Source organism: Balaenoptera borealis, assembly GCF_965194805.1.
Source record: "Balaenoptera borealis genome assembly, chromosome: 19".
Classification (NCBI taxonomy): Eukaryota; Metazoa; Chordata; class Mammalia; order Artiodactyla; family Balaenopteridae; genus Balaenoptera; species Balaenoptera borealis.
Window position 1 is genome coordinate 12,821,005 of NC_138878.1, and position 18,964 is coordinate 12,839,968.

At 46.8% G+C, this 18,964-nt stretch overlaps 1 protein-coding gene and 1 long non-coding RNA gene across 3 annotated transcripts in view; one reads left to right on the plus strand and one right to left on the minus strand.

The window, feature by feature from the left end:
* Window positions 1–18,964, plus strand: part of LOC309617580 — a 548,498-nt gene that overhangs the window by 18,104 nt on the left and 511,430 nt on the right. The gene's annotated exons all lie outside the window — the stretch shown is intronic.
* The window catches only part of HYDIN (HYDIN axonemal central pair apparatus protein), a 441,132-nt gene that overhangs the window by 16,396 nt on the left and 405,772 nt on the right, over window positions 1–18,964 (minus strand). For both annotated transcript variants that reach the window (XM_082369752.1, XM_082369751.1), the window contains 12 exons: window positions 17,872–18,037; window positions 15,213–15,360; window positions 14,574–14,781; window positions 13,870–14,091; window positions 13,254–13,423; window positions 10,914–11,112; window positions 8,992–9,150; window positions 6,020–6,297; window positions 5,019–5,238; window positions 3,161–3,373; window positions 2,136–2,299; window positions 1,136–1,286 (listed from right to left, as the gene is read on the minus strand). In XM_082369752.1, the coding sequence (XP_082225878.1) occupies window positions 1,136–1,286; window positions 2,136–2,299; window positions 3,161–3,373; window positions 5,019–5,238; window positions 6,020–6,297; window positions 8,992–9,150; window positions 10,914–11,112; window positions 13,254–13,423; window positions 13,870–14,091; window positions 14,574–14,781; window positions 15,213–15,360; window positions 17,872–18,037 (2,298 nt within the window). The remainder of the gene's footprint in view (window positions 1–1,135; window positions 1,287–2,135; window positions 2,300–3,160; window positions 3,374–5,018; window positions 5,239–6,019; window positions 6,298–8,991; window positions 9,151–10,913; window positions 11,113–13,253; window positions 13,424–13,869; window positions 14,092–14,573; window positions 14,782–15,212; window positions 15,361–17,871; window positions 18,038–18,964) is intronic.

Genomic DNA, 18,964 nt, shown 5'->3' on the forward strand with positions numbered 1-18,964 from the left:
AGTACTTTGTTCCCGTTACTTTTTATTGCCAAATAATATTCCATTGTATTTATCCATTCACTAGTTGATGGAAATTTAGGTTGTTTCCATTTTTTGGCTTTTATGAATAATGATGCTATGAATATTTATGTTTTTGTGTGGACGTATGTTTTCACCTATTTTGGGTATAAATTGCTGAATTCTTTGGTAACTCTATGTTTATCCATTTGAGGAACTGCCTGTCTTCTAAAGCAGCTGCACTATTTACACTCCCACCAGCTCTGCATGAAGGATTCATGTTCTGCACGCCCTTGCCAGGACTTGTTATTATTTCCTTTTATTCTTGCCGCTTCTTTGTGCTCACATGCTATTTCTTCACTTTAAGATCTTTCCCTAGGTGGTTCCATCCTCCATCCTGGCTTCAAGTACTACCTGTAAGCGGGTAATTCCTCTATAGTTCTCTTCAGCCCTGACCTCTCAGTGAGCCCCTGACCCATATGCTCCTTTTCTTACAGCACTTAGGCCATTTTGTAATTATGCATTCATAGTGCAACTATTTGATGTATGTCCATCTCCCTCCACCGGACTGTGTGTTCCAGGAGAACAGAGACTGTGCCTATTTTTGATCATTGCTGCATTACCAGCACATAGTATATAGCATATGGCACATGTGCTCAAGAGATGCTTGTTGAATTGACGAATGAATTAGGACAAACAGCTCACGTGTGAAAGACCCTGAGGAGTCTTAGAGTCGATGGCTCTAAGTTGAATCCTGGCTCTGATGTTACTAGCTGTGTCAAGGGCTCAGCGTGATGCTGGACACTCTATAAGCCCTCAGAAAAGGGATCTTTTGTTATTATTTTTCTGGTCTGGTGTTTGCTGGTCCACTGTTACCTACTGCTTAAAGATTTTCATGATTCTGCCACCTTGAAGGCTTGGAATGGACCTACACGTTGGCTGGCTAGCCCTGCAATCTGGTCTCATCTTAAAGAGTCTGGGAATCCTGAATGCCTTTGCCTGGTCCCTGTAAATGGTCAGCCTCACAGGATAACGCTAGGCTGGCTGTGAGAGGGCATCTTCACTCCCAACACGGGGATCATCAGCCTCAGGGTCAAACCTCCGGGGTCCCAGGGCAGAGCCTTTAACATGTGGATACCTTTGCTGTGTACAGTCCCTCCTTGTGGGAAAAGAAGTTCAGCTTGTAGTCTTTCTTGGAGGCAGACAGCACATCAATGTAATCAAGGCCCTTTAAGGTGACACTTAGGTCGGGCTTCTCCGGTTTCAACATTTCCACAATGACCCGGAATCTTGGGGAGCACAGGGGTGCAAGAATAGAGGACAGACAAAATGAGACAGTTTGCCCAAAGGAAAGAAGGCAAGGTGCCATCTCCACTCTTGATTTCATGGAAAGCACACGGGTCCAGGGTTCTAGTCTTCACTCTGGCACTAACAGTAACAGTAACTACCATTTACTACCCGCCTATTTTGTGCCAGAACTGAGTCGGTGCACCGCACGTGTTACGTGACAGGCTTTCAGTCCTCACCTCACAGTGCCTGTCGGAGGTACCTCTCGTTATCCTCTCCATCTTACTAGGGAAGAAATTGAGGCTGAGAGAAGGAAGGTGACAGCTCAGTTAACAATGCCTAGTTTTTGGCGGAACTAGCATTTCAGCTTGTCTGGGCCTTCATCCACTATGCTGAGCAGGCAGTTCTCTTCTCCCAGCCTTTGGCTTCTTTTCCATAAAAGAAGGGGACCAGGCTGGTGGGCCTCAAGCTCCTCTAGGTCTTCTGTTCTCCTCCACTCTCACTGCAAGTACGAGACCCAAGGGACGTCCTTCTCTGGCCAGTGGCTTACGTGATAAGACAGGGCTTTCAATAATAACAACCACGATTATCGTTTTGACAATAATAATGACAGCTAACCTTTACTGAGCACGTATTTTGTGCCAGGCTCTGTTCTAGGAGGTTTTCAAGTTACCAGCTGCTCATGGAGAGCGCTGAACAGGAGACGCTCTCTGGGGCTCAGTTCAGGCAATGCCTGGCCACAGCCCAGAACTTTGACTCTTTAGCCTCCACTGTCCTCTAGGGGCCCTGACCGGGGGAGGGGCTAGGCTCGACGGTGTGAGTCCTCCCCCCCGTCTCCCCCACTCCCTCACCTCTGGGGCTTGTTCAGCCAGTTGGTGATTGGCAGGAGCTCAGTGTAGGGCGTCTTACATGGCACTTCACGGTAGATATTGGCCACGGCTTTGGGGAGCTCGGAAGTCCCATGCAGTACATACAGCCAGCCGGTCCCATCTGGGAGGGGGAAGAAGAGGCTGCCCTAAGAGAAGAAGAAATGTGGTCAGAATGACACAGAGGGTCCTTTATTAGCTACCTCTCAGGCATGGCAGTAGCACAGGATTAATGGAGGCTCTGCAAATAAGCGTAACACTTTTGGAAAGCAGCTTGGGAATATGTTCCCGAGAGTCCTAAAAATGTTCATGTGTATTTGAACCAGGGATCCCATCCCAAGGAACTTACTGAAGAAAAATCCCTACAGCAGAAAAAGTTACATATATACATACACGTGTATATTAGAACTACTTATATTGATGAAAATTTAGAGATAACTTAAACATCCAACAACTGGGGGATGTTAAATAAATTATGGAACTGTCATTCAATGAAATATTAGTCAGTCGTTAAAAATGATTATCACAAAGATTACATAGTTAAATAGAAAAATGCTCATGATATAATGTAAGGTAAAAGTAAACAGGTTGCAAAACTGAGGATGATGTGATGGCAGCTATGGCTGTATTTGAATAAGGATTCAAAGTAGTGAAGACAGACAAAAACAGTTCTTTTTGGGGAGGGGAGGTGGAAGATTGTGGTTTTTCTTTTTTTTGATTTTTATTACAGTCACTATGATGCTATTTGTGCACTTAAACTAAGTATTAATTGCTTGATGCTTAGCTGAGGACTCCATTTTAGAACTGAGCCCCTGGTTCCAAGAGAATCCCCTCAGCATGAAAATACATGGACGAAAAGGGAAGCTTTGGACTTGATAAGCTTTGGACATGATTCCCCGTGGATCCAGTATCATTTGTGGGGGTCCCCTCTTGTCTTAACATTCTCTCTCACACAACTCCTCCCTCCAACCGTGCCAGGAAAACAGTGGGGGAGGTGGGGCTCAACCTACCTGATGCTTGCGGTTCTCCACATTCAAGGTGCGGGGCCGGTAGGTAATCTCATAGGGCTTGTTTTGCTGATGGGGCTCCAGGGTGATGAACTCGGGCCCCTCCCAGTGCTCGCCTTCAAAGATGGGGTGCAGATTCCAGGTTTGGTTGGTGCGGTTTGAAAGCATGATGGTCTGTATGTGCTTGGAGCGTACCTGGCAGGTGAAATTCACCACCTGGAAGAAAACAGGAACCTTAAGCAGGCAGTGGAATTTACAAATCTGGAGTTCAAGGAAAGGTTCAGGCCATATATAGATAGATAGATAGATATAGATAGATATATATATTTGGGTGTTGTCAGTATAGCAATGTTTTTTTCAGGCCAAGAAACTGGATGAGATCATCAAGAAGTAAATGTATTTAGGAAAAAAGAAGGAATTTCAGGACTAATTCCTGACTGGCATGTTCCAATGTTAAGAAAAATCAGAAGAGGAGATGAGAAGAAGCAGCTAATAAGGTGGGAGGAAAACCAGTAGAGGGTGGTACCCTGGAGGCCATGTAATGAAGGAAGTGAGTGAAGGAGGAGGGGCTTGTTCAAGGCGTCAAATGCTATCGACAGGTCAAGTAAGATGAGTGGTGAGAACTAGCCATTGAGCTTAGCAACATGGACAATGTCGTACTGGTGTGAAGAGAGTCAAAAAGATCACCAGTGGGACAAGAATAGAGTTTAGCAGGAGACCCACACATATATTATCAATTGGTTTCTGACCAAAGTACAAAGGCAATTCAGTGGAGAAAGGATAATCAATTAAATAAATGCTGCTGGAACAACTGGATATCCATGTACAAAAAAAATGAATTTTGATTCATGTCTTACACTACATACAAAAATGAACTCTAAACAGACTGAAGATCTAAATTTAAAACTTGTGTCCTGAATATACAGAGAGCTCTCAAAACTCAGTAGTAAGAAAGCAAACAACCCAAATAAAAATAGAAGATCTGAACAGACACTTCAACAAAGAAGATATATGGATGGCAAATAAGTACCTGAAAAGATGCTTAACATCATTAGTCATTAGGAAAATGCAAATTAAAAACCACAATGAGACATCACCACATACCTGTTAGAATGACTAAAATTAAAAAAAAACTGACCATATCAAGTATTGGCAGGGATGCGGCACAAGTGGAAATGTCAGACGTGGCTGATGGGAATGTAAAATGGCACAACCACTTCGGAAAACAATTTGGTAGGTTCTTAAAAAGGTAAACATATACCTACCCTATGACCCAGCCATTCCACTCTTACATACTTACCCAAGAAAATGAAAGCATATATTCTTGCCAAGACTTGTACATACACATTTATAGCATACTGCATGATTCCATTTATATAACATTGTTGAAACAACAGGAAATGGAGATCAGGTGTCTATGACCATAAGCAGTGTTGCCAGCAACTATCAGGTTTCCACTATTAGGTTTCCAGGAACAGGGCTAGCAGAGGATTAACCCAAGCCCATTTTTTAACCATAGAGAAAGCGAAAGGTGTTCACCCCTTACTTACAGAGCTTATGACAGAATTTGATCTAGCCAGAGATGTCAATACAACCTTCCCTGAGAATGAGATGCTTGAGTTGAGAGCTGAAGAATAAGTAGGAATTAACTAAACGAAGAGGGGAAAATGAATATATCATCGGTGGGAACAGCATGTGTGAAGGCCCTGTGGTGGGAGGGAGCAGGTCTACATGTTTGATGTGGGCACCAAGGACTGTTTGAACAGGGCCACTTGTTTCTAGAAGGCCTGACTGAGTTCTCCTGTGGGGCTTGCTGGGCCCACTCTGGCCACTGGCCCATCTGTGGGCAGCACCTACTGACCTCTTTTACCGAAGGTGGTCCCACGCAGACTCCAGACAGGGTTAGGCTCAGAGGACTGCCACCCTGGATGAAGCAGAGCAAGTTTTTATGGAGGATCTCCTTGCCCACCTCAGCAGGATGGTAAGTCACTTCGAAAGAAACCTCCATGCCTGCGGTGATATAGCCCTCTTCCGGGCTGATGGAGAAATGAGGCTCAAATTTTCTGGCGTCCCATTTAAACCTTTTCCAAGACAAAAGGAGACAAGGTAGTTTACTAATATCCTTGGGGTGTCCTCAATCCTGCTGAGAAGAGATTTTGCCTGCGCTTTTAGCTGGGAGGTTCATCCCCTCGTGCACTCCCTGGGGCCTGGGAGGAGGAAGACTGCTGGGCAAAGCAGAGGCAGGTGGGACGAAGGTCAGGTCGTTCCTGGGTGGGATCTCTAGGCTCTCCCTTGGGGCTGAGCAGGGTGGGAAGTGGCACACTGGGGGGCATATGCATGAACACGCTTACACGTGTACCCGAGGTCACACAGCTAGGATGTGGCCGGGCCAGGACTGGAACCCTCCCGAGACTGTGGCCATAACCGCTCCCTGCACTGCCTCTCAGGTCTGATCGGGGGGTGGAGATGATCCCTTCACATGAGAGTTGCCCCTATTCTTGGTGGCGCTGGGATCCGATGGCCCTGTGTGGTCACCCCCTCTGTGGTCTGGCACTTGGTCCAGGCAGGAGACAGAGGGTGGATGGTGCAGACCACTGCTTCCAGTGCCAAGGCTGCCATTCCACAGCCTCAGGGCACTGTTCAACTGAGGTCGGTGTGAAGGGTGCCCCCTGCAGGTGTGTGGTGCGCAGCGGGCACGGCTATGGCAGCACTCCCCAAGTAGTGCCTGGGTGGGTCCCTGCTGGCAAGTCATATAACCACTTTGAGCCTCAACTTCATCTGTGAAATGGGGACAATATAGTAACCACTTCAGAGGGTCCTGGGATAGTTAAATGGGAATCCAGGCCCAGAGGGCTCTCCTACCTCGCACCCACGTCGCCCGTGTTCAACATGAGGACGCGACGCGTGGCTTGTGTCCGACACACGACTGGTCCGAAGGGAAGATGTTCCTGGTCCAGGGAGATCTCCAGGGCCTGGCAGCAGCCGCTGAGGAGGAAGAGGGGCCGCAGGAGCCCCATGCACTCCATGAACACCTCTTCGGAGAACGGAGGGACACGCTTCTTTGGGGCGAAGTTGACTTCCAGCTTCCGGACCTCTTTGGGCTTCAGAGTGATGTTGCGGAATGGTGTCAAGGTGATGACCTGGATAAAATGACAACGAGCCTCAGCAGCTGAGGGTGGGGCGCTCCTGAGGCTCCATTTCCGGGGGTCCTGCTGCTGGGACCGTATCAGGCCAGGTGTAATGTCATTTTGCCCTCTCCCCAGCTGTGTCACCTGTGGTGAGTTACTGAAACTTTCTGTGATTTACTCTACGGTGAAGATCCCAATCACCCGTACAAAATGTGTGGCACGTAACAGGCATTCAGTTGGTGTTAATTCTCTTTCCAGCCCCTTGCAAATAACCCCTGCTCTCTGGTGGAGGAAACAGTAAGAGCAAGTAGAAAAGACTCAGTGCTCCGGTGGTTTTCAAGGTGCGATCCCTGGGCTCCCTGCATCACATTTCCCAGTGTGCTGGTTAAAAGGCAGACTCTTGGGTCCTGCCCCAGCCCGAGAAAACCAGTCTCCTTGGGAGAGCTTGGAACCTGCATGTGGGGACTCATGTGTTCTAAAGTTTGAGAACCACTGTTGGAACTTGAATATAAGGGGCTACTCTCTCCCCTTGGTCCTGGTAAAAATCAAATCAAAATCAGCTTGAAGGAAGTCAAGCCCTTTTCATCCTTGAGTTCCCTTTGGTATCGAGTGCTGAGCAGTCACCAGGAAGTGGACTGTGGCGGGCAGGGGCGGGTGGGGGGGGTGGAGATAATGGCTGAGAATCACAATAGGAAAGTGACCTTAGAGATTTCTCAAAACACAATGATGGAAGTGACCCCCCGGGGTGACAGTGCCGGTTCAGGCCATTCTGGCAGCTTTTGTCTCACCACCTCAAGAGGCAGAACTGGTGCAGCCAAACTGTGAGGGGCCCTGACCCACTGGAATGAGGACTTTACTTTGGATTAATGAGGAAAGGGAAGCAGCAAGTTTTCCCTCTTTCTCTGGATGGCAAAGTGGGTGATGTGGGGTCCGGGGACGAGATGCCCACTGGGTCTCCTGCTTTGGTTGGCCTCTCACAGCCAGTGTTCCTGTATCCTGCAATCCTCAGATGGTCCACAGCACTCCTACCACATTGAATCACACCTAGGATTCCAAAAGCATCAATCCCTTTGAGCCTATATAATCTTGCCTGCCAGAAACACTCCTCCCCAACCTGTCTGCCTGGGAGATACCTCTTCATCCTGTAAAACTCAGTTCAGACCTCTCTCCACCGTGAGGCCTTCTGTAGCCCGCCGAGCCCTCCTCTGAGCAGCCCTGGTCCTGAATCACACCCTGCTTCTGCAGCTTCTAGGCTTTCCTGGGCCTGTTCATGTGTCTGTGACCCCAAAAGACTGTGAACTCCACCAGACCAAGGTCTATGTCATATTCACCTTACTATGGACTGAATTGTGTCCCCCCCCAAGTCCATATGTGAGTAGTATTTGGAGATGGGGCCTTTGGGAGGTAATTAGGTTTAAAATGAGGTCATGAGAGTGGGACCCTAATGATGAGATTAGCGCCCTTATAAAAAGGGACACCGGAGAGCTGGAGCTTGCTGTCTCTCTGACATGTGGGCACACAGCAAGAAGGTGGTCGTCTGCAAGCCAGGGGGACGGTCCTCACCAGAAACTGACTATGTTGGCACCCTGACGTCACACTTCCAGCCTCCAGAACTGTAAGAAAATAAATGTCTGTTGTTTAAGCCACCCAGTCTGTGGTGTTTTGTTATGGCAGCCCAAGCTGACTAAAGCACACCTTTATATTTCCAGCACGTAGCACGGATTTACTGAGTAAATGTGAGAATGAATTGAATGAAGGAATGGATATAGTCCATCCTCAGAACGAAATACACCTGGTCCATTTTCAAAGGGCCACCCAAACACTGTGAGCTGGGTAGACGGCAGCCAGGACTGTAGCTTCTCTATTTATGGAGCTCGAGGACATGGATTTGGCAACAGGCATGCTTCTTTCACACGACGGATTGAAGTGTAAAGAGGGACAAGCTTTCGGGGGCAGATGAGTGACGTATATCGAAACCCACTCTTCCTTTTGGTCCAAGAAGCCCACTCCTAGGGGTATGTATTAAGCAGAGAGTCATGGATTCACACAAAGTTTTGTTTACATGGATATTACAATGCTGTTTATAAAATAAAAAACCAGGAACACCTGAAATGAGCAGAAATAGAGGATTGGTCCATCTGCATAATGGAGGTATAGAGGAACAAATGACGTTGAATGTTTAGGAGCTACTGCAAGTTGGGAAAAGCAGGTTTCAAAACAATCTGAACATTAATATTTTGTTTAAAAAATGTGTAGGAAAAACAGGGGAAAGATAGGTACCAAAATGTTAAGTGATTATTTCTGGGTATGCGATTATAGGCGAAATGTTTTGCTTTGTGATTTTCCATATTTTTCAGAGTTTCTGCTGTGATGATATATGTATGTTCATTAGAGCCCAGATCTCCTGAATCCATCAAGGGCACTTCTCTTTCTACATCACTGTTGCCCTGTGGAGGCATGTAGCCTCTCCAAGCCTTGGTTTCCTTACATGTAAAATGAGAATAACGGAAGCGCCACCCTACACTGTTTCTGTGGAGATGATCGGAGGCAGCACAGCGAGAGCCCTCAGAACCGCCTGGCACCCTGAAGGTGCACGAGAACCGTGAGGTGGCAGTGTCGCTACCACAGTCATCCCTGTCATCGGGGCGGGGGGGAGGGCATGGAGGGATGGGGCATGAAGACGCCACTAGGGGCCCGAGCACCAACCTTGGGTTCCTGGAGTTCTGGAATCGAGAACAGGACTGACAGGTTGAATGTGAGCTGGGCTTGGCTGTTGTTCATGATGGAAATCGTTTTCTTCGCCACCTGTCCAGGCAGGACAGCTCCTAACTTCACCACCTTATTGGCTGGATCGAGGACTAAAATCTGTGGGACAAGAAAGAGAGCAGGGAAGGAGGGTTCATCAGTTAATGAGAAAAAGAAATACAATACATGTACCCTGGTGAGGCAAGGCTGGTTCCCCCTCTTTCTGTGTCCCTCATTCTTCACATTGGATGGGCATTCGCCCACTCAACAAACATTTATGTGCTTAAAATGCCCACTAAACAACTTGTTGCACAATCACATAATTACGGCTGGGTTCAGAGATGTTAGGAAGGAAAAGCTCAGGGTACAAGGGGCTGAGCCAGCCTGCGGGTGAGGGAGGCTTCCCTGAGGAAGACATGTTCCTACTGAGAGCTAAAGGAAGGGTGGGATAATGTGGGTTTGCGTCAGGGTGGTGTGGGGCTGGATCCCGAGGGAGGAGACAAGCTGTGGCGAGGCCCTGAGCTGGAGAGAGTGGTCTGGTCAGGCCCGTGACTGGGAGCGAGGGGGAGACACGGGAAGACAGTTCAGAGAGGGGTCAGGTTTTCTTCTGGGAGAAGTGGGAAGCCAGTGCAGCCTGGAGTGGCCCCATCAAGTGTGTATCTTGGGAGGCTGCTCTGGCTCACTCCTCTGTGGAGACGGACTGCAAGAGGGCAGGAGAGAGAGCCTTGAGGAGTGAGAGGTGATGGTGGCAGCGGAGGTGGGAGAAGCAGGTACATTTCAAAGTCCTCATCTAAAGTACTGATCAAAATGCTGGCCTGGATCAGGCCAAGGTCAGGCTGGGCCTTGTCCTCCAGGATGATGTGACCCACACGAATAGCACCCACTGGTCACTGTCATTTGACCAGTCACTAAACTGCACCCCTCCCCCACACGCTCTTTCTATCCTGCCCATATGTTTCCATTTTGTGTACAAAGGCAAGGGTCTCCAGCCCCACCCTGTGAACTCCTGGAGGTGAGAGAACATGCTTAAGTCTTCTCTGGATTTCTGCAAAGCACCTGACACAATGGGTGCTGAATGAGTGATGAAAGAACGAACACTTGAATGAATGAATGACATCAGAAGAGACCCCATCACTGGCTCGGGTGCAGACACACCAGGTGGCCTGGTCCTGTTGCTCTCTGGCTTGATGGGAAGGCTGCCGGGAATACACCCGTCCCATTTTCTCTTGGTTGCTGAAATGTCCCATGCATTGCCAAGGATCTTGGAAGGTCTTCAGTTTTCCAAAACTTCCTATTAAATACAAATACTCCCACCAGACAGACACCTTAAATGTTAACCAGACACTGGGAAGAAAGGGATTAGCAGCAGGACTGGACCATTCCCTTCCTATTAGGAGCACCTGGTTAGAAGGAAGGCCCTCAGTCAAATAGGATCCTGGGAGCTGTGGCTGGCTGGAGAATGTCCGTCTGTGTGGTGTTAAGGAAAGATGTCCCGTAACTGAAAGGTATGTCTGCACACAGAGCTTAAAACAAATCTCACCTCGTAACCCGAAAACACTACATGCCCTAATGTGGGACGAAAAGGACATGCTTGGGATGCTGCATCTGATAGTCTCAAACTTCTCCAAGAAAAAGAGTGTATCTCCAGTGATCTCCTGTGATTACTTGTATCCTTTGATACAGTAAAGTTTGGTATTGAATGAGATCTATGGGATTCACCTGGGTCTGATCTGATGATTCACCCATTGGTGGGACTGGTTGACCCCCTGATAGAGCAGCTTGGGGGCAGGAGACTTTGAGGGGGTGGCAGGTGGGCTCAGGCGGGCAAAGAAGGGCAAGAAGGAGGGGCGCCAAGCCCGAGGATCTCCCCAACTGGCTCTTACCTTCATTTCAGTGCCTTTCCCTTTGATTTCAACTACTTGTTGTGAGAGCCCATTGATTTCAAAGGGGATGAGTTCTCGATAATTGATACTTTCTCGAGGATAAAAGATGATGGGAATCTCCAGTGTCTTTCCTGGCTTCACCACATCAACTTGGAAGTTCACCTCGAGGTGGCTGGTGTTGGTGTAAAAACACTCTAAGCTGGAGAAGATCAGGAGGAAGGTGTGTAAGCTCTCGGATGCCTGACCCAGAGGGGGAGATTTTGTCCCTTGTTTCCCTGAGCTGGATCCACTGCTGGATGTCCTGCCCAGCTGTCCTGGAGTCCAAATGTAAGGGCTGGAAGGGACTTCAGCAGTGATCCAGCCCGTGGTCCCCTGGGCACCGTCGAGTTACTTCCCCCAGATCACATCCAGAGATCCTGGCAGAGCCGGGCCTGAAATGCAAAGTCTCATGACCTTCTGCCCAGTGCTCTTTTCATTTTCTTTATCCTCTCTTCCTTGATAATGCAGCTCATGGTTTTGTGCCCTTTCATAAGAAGGAAGGGCTTCCGGAAGTAACTGGGTGGTAAAGCACAGTGGGGAGGAGTGTGTGTCCAGAGTCAGACAGACAGGAGCGTGGACCCGGGCTCTATCCCCAACTAGCCACGTGACCTGAGAACAGTTTACTCGCCCATCTGGGTCTCTGTTTCCTCCTCTGTAAAATGCGGGTAGTGATGGCTACCTCATAAAGTTGTTGTGAGGATTAAATGAGATAAAGTGACTAAATCAGTCACTAGACAGGGCACAGAGGAAACATTCCATAAAGGTGAGCTATTATTATTATTGCTAATTGCTCAACTAGAAGGGACCTTCAAAGATCATGTCCACCCTCCTTCACTTGTGGGTAGGAAGCACCTAGACCTCCATTACAGCCCCTCCTCATCTGCCTTCCGTGTATTTAGAGAAGGACTCTAGCTAAGGCAATAAATAGAGCGCAATGCCTTAAACAAAGTTAGACTCAGATTAAATTAATCAGGCAAGAAGTGTAGGTAGATAAGATTTTAAATTAGTATTTAAAATTACATGACACTCTTATAATTTAACATTCAGGAGAATCATCATCACCAGCACCATCACCGCCACAACAGTAGCAGCAGATAAAAAAAAACTGAGCATTGGGCTTCCCTGGTGGCGCAGTGGTTGAAAATCCCACATGCCGCGGAGCAACTAGGCCCGTGAGCCACAACTACTGAGCCTACGCATCTGGAGCCTGTGCTCCGCAACAAGAGAGGCCGCGACAGTGAGAGGCCCGCGCACCGCGATGAGGAGTGGCCCCCGCTCGCCGCAGCTAGAGAAAAAGCCCTCGCACAGAAACGAAGACCCAACACACCCAAAAATAAATAAATAAATTTAAAGTACACGCCGAAAATTAAAAAAAAACAAAAAAACTGAGCATTTCCTATGTTCCAGGCATTGTTCTAAGTACTCTCTCCAAAGGAACTAATTTAATTCTTCTAATAGCCCTGTGGGGAGGTACGACTATCCCCCACTTCAGGCAAGGAGACAGAGGCACAGAGAGTTTAAAAATTTTGCCCAAGGTCACATAGCTAGGGAAGTGCTGGGATTTGAACCTAGACCTGTGCTACGTGCTATGGTAGCCACTAGACACATGTGGCTCTTAAAGTTAAAATTAATTAAAATAAAATAAAATAAAATAAAAGGTTCTGTTCTGCAGTGGCACTAGCCACATTTCAAGTGCTCCACAGCCACGTGCAGCTACAGGCTACCGTACTGGACAGTGCAGATGTACAACATTTCTGACATTGAAGAAAGTTCAATTGCAGAGTACTAATCTGGAGAACTCTGAATAAACATAGGTCTCTGGGCCAGTTTTGTTTTCTTAGGTGTGGAATATGGCTCAGAAACCTGGACTGGAACATTCCACACAGGGATGGCGCAGAGAAGCTGGATTTGAATTAGAAGCCTCAGGCTCGGGCTCAGTTTAGATCTGCCATTTACTGCAAGGTCAATGGCCTGAGAAATTAACTTTTTTTAACTCTCCAAACCTCAGTTCCCACATCTGTTACATGCGGAAAATAAATGGAAGCCATCAAACCTCTTGTCAGGTCATTCGGCATTGCCCTCCTCACTTCCAGAAGAGGATTTTTTTTAGCAGAGTAGCTCATGGCTATCCAAGTACGAGTGTTAGCGGTGGGGAAAGGAGACTCAGGATTCACGCCCACCTGTGTTTGAGGCTTTCCCATAATCCTTCCTTTTCTGTCCTGGCAGGACCTCGCCTGTGTGGAGGCTGTAGGACCCACAGGAGTGGCAGAATCATCTGGAAGTTCTGGGAAGTCTGCTTACCTCATAGACGTCTCCTCCTTGTTGGTGACAACTAGGGTTTGTTTGTATGGGGGCATCCCAGCTTGGTAAATGAAGCAGGTCCCAAAGTTGTAGCTGGTGAAGGAGAAATGGACGGCTGGGCTCACGGCACAGCCTGAGATGCTGCACAAAAATGCTGGACCGTGGCTGATCTGTGGGAAGGGAACGGCAGGCGGAGTGTGATTAGAAGTGAGAGGAAAGGGCCCTTATGCCCACAGGTGAAGGAGGGAAACAGTCGAGTGCTTAAAAAAAATTCAGGTCTCAGGGCTCCATCTGCAGAGATTCTGATTAGCAGTTTACCTGTTTATTTAAGGAAAGCAAGGTGGGCCACTCTGCAGCTGGGCCCGACACTGGCTCTTGCTTTGCTCCTGCAGCAACGATTCAGCCTGAAGGCGGAGGGGTGTGCAGAGACTGCCAGTCGTTACCCAGCATCTGCCTCCCAGGGCCTCCTCATTAGCAGGACTCCGGCTGCCAGTGTGCCTGGGAAACACGCTTGACTTCCCATCCTTCCTTGCAGCTAAGGGTGGCCATCAGACATAGTTCTCAAGACAGAATGCTGTAAATGCGTTCAGTGTCGGACAGTGTTAAATGGTCTCACCTTGATTTTGAGTTCCAGGCCCTTCAAGACACATTTCTTCAATGGCTGGAAAGACAGGGAGGCGTGTGCACTCTGCCCCACATCCACACTGCCATCCGTGGGTGAAAATTCCAAGTACTGCAGCAGGGACTTGGGGCCGGACAGCTCTGCCTGGAAGCTGAAGTTGAACTTTCCAGTGTTGATAAAGCTGAATTCACACTGGACACATTCATTCAACTCCACCTGAGAGAGAACAGAGTTGAATGCTGAGTGAATGCAAACCATGGTTCCCTTCTCTGGGGTCAGGATATGCAACATGCTGGGGAAAAATACCCTTCGGGAAATAGTGATGGCAGATGATGTTCGTGAGTTGAGTATCATTAGCTCAGAGAGTCCAGCAAGAGCTACTAAGTGAGAAGAGTGAGATGACGTATCTGAAGAGTGAGATGACAATTTAATTCTTAGATCTCACTTGGTAGCAAAACATCCTTCTGTAGGTTTAAGACAAGCATTTCCCCCTTCTCTCCCATCTCTCCACCCTCTGAAAAGTAAAATAAGCTTTCACATCAAAACCATACACATTCTGGGGGTGGAGCTGCTCCTGGCATGTTTCTGTTCTCCTGGTCTCCCCGGCATTTGAAACAGAGATTCAGCTACTACTCACTTGTACTGCTTTTCCCAGCCAGTGTGGAAACAGAGAGAGGGAGGCCCTCTCACATCTTTACCTCATAGAAGTTGACAGTGGTGGTCTGGTTGGGAGTCAAGAGAGTGATGGTGCCAGTCTTGTCCTTGCACTTGACCTCTACATTCATAGAGTAGCCCTCAGCCTTGACATTTAAGGTCAGAGGGTGGGCTTTCTTTTTCACATTGCAGATCAAATTGAAGTTCACTTCTCCTTCCTGCTTCGGTGTGAAGAAAATATCAATTGGGAACCTGGTTGGGGAAGAAGACAGCAGATTAGATAACTAGACCAACCTGTTAAAGAAGGTTGAATACTAAACTATTATACACTAGGAGGAAAAGGCATCCTAACTCCAAATCACGATGAATTCTGAAGATTTGCCAGGCACGGCAGGCCACTGCTTTATGGATTTGCAAACACAGTGGATAGCAAGGAAAAGAATATAAACATAAGAAAATATTGAGAACAAGAGCTTAAAGTTCTCAATGCTCTACAATTCACTAGGAAAATTAACAACAGGGAATAAGTAGGACAGAGATGGAATTGTAATATCTAAATTTTAGAGTGGGGAGAGACTTCAGGGACGGGGCACTCTAAGGGAAACCGATTCTCCTGGCTGGTGGGCCTGGGACCCTGCCATGTTGGGCGAGTGCAGTCTTGGGGGGCCTTCCTTTCTGTTTACCTGGACCGCGGTGGGACCCAGCCTTCCATGGGACATACGACCAGGCTGTTGCTGAAACCTTCAGAATATCGGGAGGTGTCCTGGAAGGCAAAATGGAACTCCTGCTCCTCCTTGTTGGTGATCTTCACGGTCTCCCTGGCCTCTCTGCCTGGCGGGGGTGGGAAACACTGCTCTCAGGGAGGCCTCGTGCCTGCTCCTGACCCACCTCAGGAGGCATGAGGAAGCCTTCGTAGAAGAGGTTCCCCAACTTCTTTCCCTTCCTCTTCCCAGCTCCTCGGCCTTTGGCCTCCTCTCTTCCTTCTTTTTGCTCTACAAGGGTCCTTCCTCCCAAAAGGACTCTACCTCTTCCTTCTGGAACTTTACCCCATCAACTGCCTGTTCCTCTTAGGTGGCTGCTCTGCCTGGGTCACACCTCTCCTGGGATCCTCCTTGTTCCTTCAGACCCAATGCCTTCCTGCTTTTGTTAATGGGGGCTGGTAGGCCCCTCAGCTCTGCCCATATCTCTGTAAACAACCCTTGCATCGGACTCTTTCGAATTAGGCTTTGGGTATGTCATGAGTGTCCTGACAGGGCCCTGACTAATACATCTCCTATCACTGTTTTGCTTTTTCTTACTTTCCTTGACTCTTGTAGAGCAGTTATTTTTCCACATGAACTTTAGAATCATTTTTTCCAACTCCCCCCTCACCCCAATCATTTTGGAACTAAGGTTGCCAGATTTAGCAAATAATTTTTTAGTATAAGTATGTCCCAAATATTGCATATTGCATGGCATAATGAACTATTATTCATTGTTATCTGAAATTCAGATTTAACTGTGCATCCTGTATTTTATCTGATAACCCTAGTTGGGATTTTAATTGAAACTCAATTAAATTTGCATTTAATTTTGGGAGAATTGACAAATGTTCAGATCTTGTTTGGGGGCATTTTAATAAGATTTTATAGTTTTATTCATATAGGTCCTGTGCTTTTCTTGTTACATTTACCCTTAGCTATTATATAGGTCTTACGAATGGAATTTTTTGTTTGTTTATAGGTGCTTACTGCTAAAAGAAAGAGAAACCATTGATTTTTGCACATGTCTTGCATCCAGCCATTCCTACATTATCTTGTTGATTCTAGTAGTTTGCTTTTCTCTAGAGTCTCTTGAGGTTATCTATGTATGAAGTCATCAGCAACAGCATAATGAGATAATTTTGCCTCTTTTTTCCCCAATGTTTATGTCAATTATTTAATTTTCTTGTTTTATTGTATTTGCTAAAATCACTAAGAAAGTGTCCAATAATGACGGTGAAAATGAACATCCTTGCCTAATTCCTGACTTTAATTGAAGAGACTTTAGTAGTTTATTACCAGATAATATCTGCCCCTTGATTTTGGTTAATTTTCTTTATTCACGTTTTTCCCTCTATTCCTATTTTACTATTAGAGTTTTTGTTGAGAATGTCTGCTGAATTTTAGCAATGACTTTTCAGTATATATCAGTATGATCACCTGGTTCTTCTTTAATCTGTTGATGTAACAATTATATTGAAATGCACCATCATTGCATTCCTAGATTAAATCCTGTTTGTCTTATTATTCTTATGCTACATTGCTCATTTACTTGTTCAAAACCTTACTAAATGCCACAATCTCTGCCTATCTGTTTATATGTATCAGTATAAGAAATGTATGGAAGTAATACACATCATATTGTTAACACTGGTTTCCTTTGACAGAAAGGAAAGGATGAGATGGAATGGGGGGGGAATGATTATTACATTTTTCCTTATACAACACCACATTGATTGACTTATAAAGAATATTACTTTTATAAATAAAAAAATCTAATGAATTACTAAAAAATCCTCTGAATTTAGTTGTATTTTACACACACACACACACACACACACAGACACACACACAAAACATCACATCCATTCAATAGATTCACAGTGTTATAAGGGACTTGCCAATCATTTCCTTTATGTCCTTCAAGTCTCACCTCGAATGTCACCTTCCCACTGCCCACTAGCATTCCTTATTCCCCTACCCTGCTTTATTCTTCTCTGGAACACTTATCAACATCTGACATGCTATACATTTTGCTTTTTCATGTTTTGGTAGTCTGCTTCCTGCTACTAGAATGTAACCATCGTGACGGTCGGGACGTGGGCTTTGTCCATCGCACTCCCAGCTCACAGAAGAGTGCCTGGCTCACACAAGGGGCTCAGTAATATTTGTTGAGCTGGATGAAAGTGTTGAAGGATGGCAGAGAAATGTGATCACTTTGGCACAGAGCAAGAAGCAAACAGATACAGCCATAATCTGGGGGCACATGCAAGCAGGATGGGGCTGACGTGGGGATATGGAAATAAACATAGTCAGTCCAGGCCCCAAAGGAATCTTCCAAGTAGGCTCTGTAGCAAGCCTCCTAAATTTCCTTAGGTTATTGGTGTGTGGGTTTAGAAGACACTTGATGGAAATTAGATTGAGAGGTTGAATATTTTGTGGCCTTGTGAATAGTGATAGAGGCCCTCTGACATGCTTCTGGAAGGCACCAGGAAGAGCTCCCCATCCATGTCTGCTCCTGCAGCGCATTGCTGGGTTGGTCCCACGCCCCTCCCCCACAGGTCATGCCAATTCTAAATATAAACCAACAGTGCAGCCTTACCAATGAGGAGACAACTGAAGTTGAGATGTGACTTGTCCAGATTGATGAGAGGGTCAGTGGCTTTGCCTACCAGCAGGAAAGGGACTGTGATGTTGTGTTCGGGGATTAAGAAAGTCCAGAATGCTTCCGAGATGTCCAGATGGAAAGGTGTGAACTGGAAGATAATCTGAGACAACAGTTTGGAGCAGAGCAGTTAGAGGCACTTCTGTGTGTTTACTCCATGTGCCCTTAGAGGCTTGCCAGCCCTGGGGTTATGCTGGCTGACATTACCAGGTCATCACTTCCTTTCTACCCTCTTTGTAAGGGCACGTAAGTTTAGCTGTACCAGCAACATCAATCTCTGTTTGCCCAGCCCACCAAGTATTTCTAGGGGGGGTCTACCCCACTCACAGGCTCTGCTGGCTAGGCTGCCATATTTCATGCCATGTCTTTGGACGGCATGTAAAAATGGAAAGATTCAAGGTAGAAGCTTGTAATTTGGGCTTTTCCGGAAAAGTCTGGGAGAACTGGCAACGCTGAGCCCACTGCCCTGTATGGTGATCTTCCAGAGAAGCACCGTGGCCAGCCAGCCCTGGTGCCCATCATTCCCTATCACTGTACCCTTGGCCTGCGTCATTCATTTGTATGGTCTTCCTGAAGGCAACTGAATTCGGAATTTCCGTTTCATGGATTTATTTCTGCCTCCAAGATTCTCTGTGGAATTTACAGGACACAGGGCCCACAGGTCTGTTTTGGCCAGCAAGTTCGTATTTCTTTCAGTCTGACCCTCTGCTCTAAATCACTGTGTGGACATTAGGACTAAACCATGGAACATGACTCCACTTTTCTGTTTTGCCCTTTGGCTTGACCAAGTAAAAATACATCTGTGTCCTTTCATTGCTGTCAGTCCCTTAGACAAAAATAACTCTTTACTTCTTATTCTTGTATGAGTCCTAGAGTCCCCAGGCATTGGTGTCCAGCTCTCCTTTCCTTGCTTTAATAATCTCAATTTTTAAAACTTCTGTTTCTCCATGGCCAACCAAGAGAGCTCGGGTGTGTCTTGTCCATGAGGACTGCCTAACATATACAGTAGCCACTCAAGAAACACTTGTTG